The 7,722-nt window shown below is 42.2% G+C and overlaps 2 protein-coding genes across 2 annotated transcripts in view; one reads left to right on the top strand and one right to left on the bottom strand.

Annotated features, from left to right (window-relative positions):
* Positions 1–5,713, top strand: part of hap1 (huntingtin associated protein 1) — a 45,602-nt gene extending 39,889 nt beyond the window's left edge. Inside the window, exons 14-16 of the mRNA XM_031561742.1 lie at positions 853–1,053; positions 1,900–2,005; positions 3,517–5,713. Coding sequence (XP_031417602.1) covers positions 853–1,053; positions 1,900–2,005; positions 3,517–3,955 — 746 coding nt within the window. The 3' untranslated portion in view covers positions 3,956–5,713. The remainder of the gene's footprint in view (positions 1–852; positions 1,054–1,899; positions 2,006–3,516) is intronic.
* A 63-nt stretch (positions 5,714–5,776) lies between these two features.
* On the bottom strand, positions 5,777–6,452 carry LOC116219007 (gastrin/cholecystokinin-like peptide). Its single transcript, XM_031561821.1, has 2 exons — positions 6,003–6,452; positions 5,777–5,922 (listed from the first exon to the last, which is right to left on the bottom strand). Exons 1-2 carry the CDS (start codon positions 6,256–6,258, stop codon positions 5,843–5,845), a joined length of 336 nt encoding a protein of 111 aa, XP_031417681.1. The 5' UTR covers positions 6,259–6,452; the 3' UTR covers positions 5,777–5,842.
* Positions 6,453–7,722: the final 1,270 nt, after the last annotated feature.

Raw genomic sequence — 7,722 nt, 5'->3', positions numbered from 1 at the left:
TGATCAAGCTGTATGCCAATTTTAGGTCTTTTCTTTAAACGTCTTCACAAATGTTCAGTGTGTTAACGACTTTTTACTTTTATTCACATGCAGAAATAAGTATTCTAAATCCTAAAAAAGTATTTTTGCCCTTTGCCCTATATTGCCTCTGCCTCTGTTTACACAGCACCAAGTTTCCTAAGCCCCCTATTCACTCAGTAAGATAATTACAGGTCTGAACCTTCCGCACTGGATGGCTTAGTAATATTTACCTTTGTATCTTCTCCAACTGATGATGATCACCTGTACACTGTACTTTTTTTCCCTTTGAATGCTCCATTTGCCCCCCCCCCCCCCCCCCCCCCATCTGTATTTCTCTTTTTGAAGTGTCAATCATAAGTGCTTGAACTAAAAGAACAGAGCGCAGGGTTAGGAGTTCATCTCTAGGGTGATGCAGACATAACAAAAACATCGTCTAAGACCGGTGCTTATAAATATGCTTTGTCCTCTCTCTCTATGAACTAACTGTGTGTGAGAGAGTTAAGTGGGTTTTTTGTTGTGTGGTCGATGTTTGAAAGAGAGTCTTTAGTTACAGCATGCCCTTTCACTTAAGTACACATACTATTTCCTGAACATCAGATTACATATTTATTGACAGGAGCTAATTCTCATACTAGATTTGCTGTGTTGTCAGTCCTCATGCATAATCAGTCAGGAACAAGTCACCTGTAACCAGTTCTGTCTCCCACACCGATTACGCACCTTTACTTAGAAAACTCATTCTGCTCAGAAATACTACCGTGATAATTCTCCATGTAAAACACGAGCTGATATGCCGTTTTCGTACTCATCTCCGCACCCCTACCCTCTCAGGTTCTGTCACTCTGCACCACTGGCAGCAGCTGGCCAAGCCCAACCTCGGGGGCATCCTGCACCCACGGCCAGGCGTCCTGACCAAAGACTTCCACCAGCTGGAGGTGGACCTGCAGCACGTGTACAGCCTCAACGACCTGGAGGAGGACGAGGACGACTCTGCTCTGGCCAGGCTCTCCTCCAGCCAACACAGCAATATGGGTAAGGGGGCCTCGTAGTAAATGATGACCCCATGCCTAATGTCTTAAAGGCAAAGTCTGATTGATAAATTAACTACTCGTGGGAGTGATTTAACTACTTAGAAAGCTAATATGAAAATAATACATGAGCTCACACACACACACACAAACACACACACACACACACATTTTTACATTGTCATTCATGATCAAAATCATCACCCTCTACTGTTGCCTCATTTAGTAGACTCATTTAGTAGACTCGTCTTCATTGTCTTAATTACCTTGAACTCATCCCTAGTGGTCACTGTAGTTACTCATTTAGAGGGCCAGTTTTTGTGGTGCAAAACTATACTATCAAAATAACATTCATTCATTTGAGACATTGTATTAATTTGATTTGATATATAAGTATACGTTTCCCTCAGAGACTGGATGTGTTCCATCTCTGTTGATTACATTTACATTTAGTCATTTAGCTGATGCTTTATCCAAAGCGATGTACAAAGGAGAAAACAATCAAGCTACGAGCAATAGAGACCTAGTGTAAAAATAAATACTACTTTACATAAAGAATAAAATGTGCAGGAATGTAACTGCTGTAAGAGCGAGTTAAGTACTGATTAGGCCTTGGTGGACAGTTCTCCTCTGAAAATAGATTCCTTTTAGAACTTTTGATGATTTATTGGCTACAAGCTTTTCACTTTTCAGCACCTCTTCAAACTGCAGGTGCTACGGGTAATTGATACACATTTCGCGTATACATTTTAAAGAAAGGGTTTGCTTCACCAAAAACGCCCTCCATTGTGTGTGCTGGTGGTTGTGTGTAGTAGAGTCAAGTGTTGCATCTCTCCCCCCATGACCACAGTCCCTCCATCCGGCCCCAACTTCCCTCAGACCTCTCCCTCCTTCACTGTCACCAACAGTCGGATCCTACATCACCCTTCCTTACTCGTCCCCACCCTCACTGCCAGGTAAGACATCTGTGTGTTCATACATATCCATTTCACATGACCTGTTTTCACACCATACACCCAGCTATTCATAATAGTTCATTATATTTAGGAAAATGGTGGCGCTTTGGAGTTTTTTTTTTTAATTTAAAAATCAAGACTTTGAGTGTGCCGTCATTAAACTCTGTGTTACTGCATTTCTTGGTTTGCCCAAGTTATTCATGAAACGTGGAATTCAATCTTAAAAGGTTTTGGTTACTGCAAGAAATACACTGTTTTATGTGTGGGAAATACATTTAGTGTAAAATACAAAAAATGGAAACATTTTTTATCTGATCTGATAAAACTTGTTTGTAAGTTATTGGGCTGTTGTGTGAGATCCTCATGGCAGAATAACAAAACAACAAAACAATAATAATAATAATAATAATAATAGGAAGAAGGAAATATTGTTTTGCATTTGTTGCATTGTTCTCCAGGATCCGTTCAAAGAGTCTGGCAAAAGCGTATCTGTTTGATCAGTCGTTCCTTTCCTTTGTTCCCTTTTTGACATCCCTTCCCTTCCCCTCAACCCTTCAGTGGCAGGAAACGCTGGACTAGGCTCTTTCTACAGCTCTAACAGGCCCTGTCTCCGCAAAGTAAGAACCAGTGAGAAATGGCCCGAGTTCATCACAGACGCCTCTTCCCTTCTCACAAAAGCATGCTGATACTAACAATATCCTAAATGTTCCACTACTGTCAGTAACATCCACCTTCCTCACCTTGCAATGACAGGTGTGGGACTAACCTTTATTGTAGGTGTTCGCCCAAGGAGGCTAGCTGACCACTACTGATCACTACTAACTGTCTGACCAGAAATTGCTTCTTGGTTTCAGCCTGCTCTTGACTGGCGATAACCGCGCTGCGAATGCTCAAGATACTAACAGTAACCCACTTCTTCCTGCAGGCAATTCATTGGCACCTAACTGGATGATTGTCACTAGCTGTAGCACATTCACCTAACAGGATGATTGTCTCTAGATGTAGCACATTCACCTAACAGGATGATTGTCACTAGCAGTAGCACATTCACCTAAAATATGGCTGTTCATGAATCAGCAGCACTGATTGGCAGTCGCTGATGCCAACAGACTGATGCCTGGGTTCAAATCGTTTTTTAACGGGCTAAATCCAAATAGTCCAGCATGATCATTCATTTGTATTAAATACTGTATATGAAGACCTGGTGGTTTTGTCAAAGCCAAGTACAAGTGTGGAAGATACCTTTACCCTTAAGTATTGACATATATCTCAAAGGAAAATGTTGCACCCATAGCAAACCCATCACTACCCTCAAAATATGACCCTTTTTAGTTGAAGCTCTCATGATGCAGAAGCTAATATCGTGTCTTAAAATGGTGTTTGTTTGATTGCTTGAGTGTGGTTTTCTTTTGCATGTCAGACTAATACATTTTCTTCTCTAACCTGATTGGCTGAATATGTCTCCATTGCTTTTCTAATTAGTCCTTTGTTTTCCCTTCCTGTGTCCGCAGCCTTTCCGCTCTCAGCCTGTCCGCTTGTGGGAGCTGTCAGCATGTGACGCACCCTCCGCCCTGCTCCCTCGTCCACCCCGCACTCGCCAGCTCTCCCCTCCGCCTCAGTAGCAGTACCCCTCCTCTGGGTCTGGTCAGCCTCCTCCAGAAACAAGGGATTTCGGCCAGGACGGACCGGCAAACCGGCCCCGGCCCGTTGCCAGCCCCCTCCGTTCCTCTCACCGGGAAAGTAGCGTGGAACTCCTCGGCCGGTGGGGCAGACGGGGGAGCGTGCGTAGCGGACTCTGGAACTGGGAATGCGTTCAGCTTCAACCTGGTGGAGAAGCTCCTGAGGCTGGGTCTCCACAGGGTGGCGGCGCGAGGGGTGGCGGACTCGAGTGCGTGGAAGAGCGACTGGCCCTGGGCGGACTGTCTGAGAGCTTTTGACCCCCGATCATGACGTCCTTTTTTTAAAGTTCAACCAAAAAGGCCCAGGGTCATCCGACGAGCCTTCTTCCGTGGGGAATAATCACAGAGCCATAATGACTGTTGCTGTAGTGAATTCACACATTTTTTTCTGATCTTGATTTTTGTCTACAAACACTGTACAGTAGATTAGATGGTGTTGAGTGCCATTGTATGATCAAGGCGTTGACATCTCTGACGACAGATCTATCTGGCTTTTTGGGCCACTATGTTGTCACGGTCGTCTTTTGTTTAATCAAAAACTATAGATGAATAATGTATGCTTTTTTTACCATTTTATTTCAGGTGTCGTTTGACACTATGAAAGGGAATAGCACTTTTCTGTCTGCATTTAGAGGACCACTAAGTGTGTTAAACATGGTCATCAAATGTAGACAATCTGTTCGCTGGATCCACATGCTTTCGTTGTCTCCTACTGTGTGCTGGGTCTTACATATTGTGTCATCATGAAAAACAAACTGTTCTTCACAATAACAGTATAAAGAGGTGCTACCATATCTATATTTGTTTAGATGGCGGTTTTGTTCTCTCCATTATGTAGTTCATGTTGTTTGAACAAGGTACTCCCATTTTGCACTGGAACACAATGTATTGTCCTTCACTTTAGGCACAGAAATGAGCAGGGAAATGGTTGCGGCAAGTCATTTAAACTCACCATCTCCTTCTTAGCGGTACAGGGATGAGACACAAAAGGACTCAATTCAATGCTGATGATGTATTTGAACTGCTGTATATAGAGCTGCAAGGCTTGTGATTTGAGTGCTTTCACATACGTGCACAGTAACTGAATGATGAACACCGCACACGCTGCTCTCCCTGTAGCACCGCTAACTCCAGACTGGGATGAGTCCCACCCTGATTCGTCGTTATCCTGAGACATACTCCTGCACGACCTGACACTGGACCCCACCCTAGTGTCCTTTGATGCTAGTATTCACAGAACGCACGGAAAGCCATGTTATGACGTGTATTACACACACACACACACTCTCCAGTCAGCTCTCACCAAATACACAACACTGAAATGCATGGGATCACATGTCTGGTGTCAGGATATCAGCTGTGGAAATAGGACCCCATGAAGACTGACCAGAGGTGCAATGGACTGGGGGTACATACTGGGGGCCCGGTGATGGAAAGGGGACCAGGCGGTGTACAGTTATGACATTTTGACTGTAGAAGTCAGGGAACCCACAATTTGCAGCTACACCCCTACACTGACTGTCCCCACACACTCGAGGTACACCTCAAGATGTGGACTACTGACTTCACCTGCTCCTCCAAAGCTTTTTCCTGACTGATCAGGGTCAATCTGTACTATGTAGCTCTCAGTGTGAATGATACCAGTCCTCTGGTGTGGTCATTCCACACACGGTTCGGAGCTGAAGACACATCAGAATTGAGTGGACTAGGACATTTACAGTCATTAGCAGTGCATGCTTTTTTTTTCTTTTTTTTTTAAAGACTGTCATTGTGAAACAATCAGTAGTTTAAAAGGACATAGGATTTGCTGATCGTAAAAAGGGAAATCATTGACCATGAATTGCATTGTCTTCTGTGTGAGCAGAAATGAACATCCATACAGCTGTGTGACATGTAGAAGCCTACTGAACGCGGCTACTGAAATGGTCTTGTGTGTTCTGTATTCAGTGTTACCCAACTGTATCTGAGTGTTAAAGGTGTGCACTATGTATAAATCATATTCCATGTGAATAAATGCTCAACCACAGAATTTCCACTGAAGAGTTTCTACTCCTTTTTCACTTAAATGTTAAAAAGACAAGCAACACTGATGTAGCTAAGCTGGGCAATTTATTGCAAGTGCAGTGACATTTTATACATTGCAGGCCTAATGCAAACATTACTCGGCGCTTCGTCTCCCAAAGTCTACCCAGCCTTTGTAGTCCCGGTCTAAGAAGCATTCATCTCGACTGATAATTTCTGTGAATCAAATGACAGTAAAGTGAGATTTCAGCGCATTAACAGTGCATTGGTCCTTGCGCTCAGCTACTGACACACACCTGCAAGGGCCTGCATGATTTGCCGGTTCATGAACTCGCGCTGGTCGTCTGGCAGAGTTATCATCCGCTCAATCCGTGCATCACGAGATTGGACAGGGTTCTCCCGCCGTGTTAGAACCTTACTTGAGACGTCTCTTTTTGCACGGATCGCTGGCTCTTTCTTGGTGTCCGTCCCGGTTTGAGACAGCGGCGAAGCAAAGCACGAAGCTCCAAGCAGTGCAATGAGCGCAATCACGCAGATACGATTGAGTGCCATGTCTGAGAATAGACAAAGTACAAGAAAATTAATGATGAGCGAAGAAGAAAAACGGATTGATAAAACGAACACAAAATAAACAATAAATAATATGTTGTATGCGTGATAGTTAGTAGAAATTAGTCTGCGTCGGATATGTGCATTATCTGCATAAACCTCAAGTGATGAGCCATATATTTTAAAAAGTGTTCAAAGAAAATGAATTGACTTACCTGTCCAAAGAAGTGAATGAACAATCGCGCTTTGCTATTTGGTCAGATCTGAGGTAAAACCTGAACCCGCGCTCTTTTATAGGCGTTGACAATGACCCGAGATCAATAACGCAGACTTACTTTGCTGTTAATGCGACATAAGGCCTAGAGGATGTTGGTGCGTAAAAGGAAATGATAAAATTGATTAAAACGGGAGGAATAAGCTTTTAAGAGATTTTCCGCAGACAGTTACTTGAATTTTACTCTTTGCTTTTATGATGGTTCCATTAGTCCTTCACCTGATCCATACAAATAAAGCGACAGTTACTGCAGCCTTACATCTGCTTATTGATTCACAACACATTTAATTGCAGGAGTGACGTAACCGCCACTGCCTTTATCTAAGCCACTGAGTGCCTCCTATAAGAATGTTGGACTGATTTAAGGAAAGATTGTTAAAGTATTGATGATCTGTTGTTGATGCTGACTCATACGATCTCCAATCACACTCAGACGAATGGAACATCATCTACCAAAATCAATTAACATACAGTGTATTTTTATGTTGTTACATAGACTGGCGTTAAAGAGCATTAAAGACTTTGGACTTCTGAGACTTACTTGGCTAATAAAAAGATTTGATCTGCATAATATATATAATTATGAAATGATATAGAATTCCAAAAAGGATGAAATTACAATTAATCATTTTTATTATTTCATCATTATAATTTAATCATTTTTATCCCAATTTAAGATGAACAGATGGCCCTGCCCCAAGAACCACTAGCATAAAATAATATTTTATAAAACAAATAAACAAATAAAATGGAAACAAAACCATGAAAAAATGTGTTCATATGTGTGAAACAGGTTTTAAATTAATTTAACCAGGAATATTTTCGCATTTATTTCTACCATGCAGTATATATATTTTAGAAATGTGCATGGGTAACAGTGATTGATATGTCACTAGTGCATCTTATCAAATGGGAAGATTTTGATTCAGAGTTAATGTACAGAGTTAATTCTACCATAATGTTACATTTGTATGTGTACTCTGGAGCAGTACGAATTATTCTTGTAAAAAAAGACCTTTGAAAAAATCCAAGACCTTTGAACCAATGTGGTCATTTGGCACTGCCGTCTGTGCAAGCACGGCAATCCAAACTATTCTCATTTGTAGTTCCACGTTGGTGGAACGAACTGCCTATAGTACTACCAGAGCAGGGCGTCCCTCTCTACCTTCAAGAAACTTTTGAAGACCCAACTC

Source organism: Clupea harengus, chromosome 24 (genome assembly GCF_900700415.2).
Source record: "Clupea harengus chromosome 24, Ch_v2.0.2, whole genome shotgun sequence".
Classification (NCBI taxonomy): Eukaryota; Metazoa; Chordata; class Actinopteri; order Clupeiformes; family Clupeidae; genus Clupea; species Clupea harengus.
This window is presented reverse-complemented; position numbering and strand designations above follow the sequence as displayed.

Coding starts and splice junctions, on each gene's coding strand:
- LOC116219007 (XM_031561821.1), bottom strand. CDS start 6,258: ATGGCACTCAATCGTATCTGCGTGATTGCGCTCATTGCACTGCTTGGA. Junction 5,923..6,002: donor AATCATGCAGGCCCTTGCAG/GTGTGTGTCAGT, acceptor TTTGATTCACAG/AAATTATCAGTCGAGATGAA.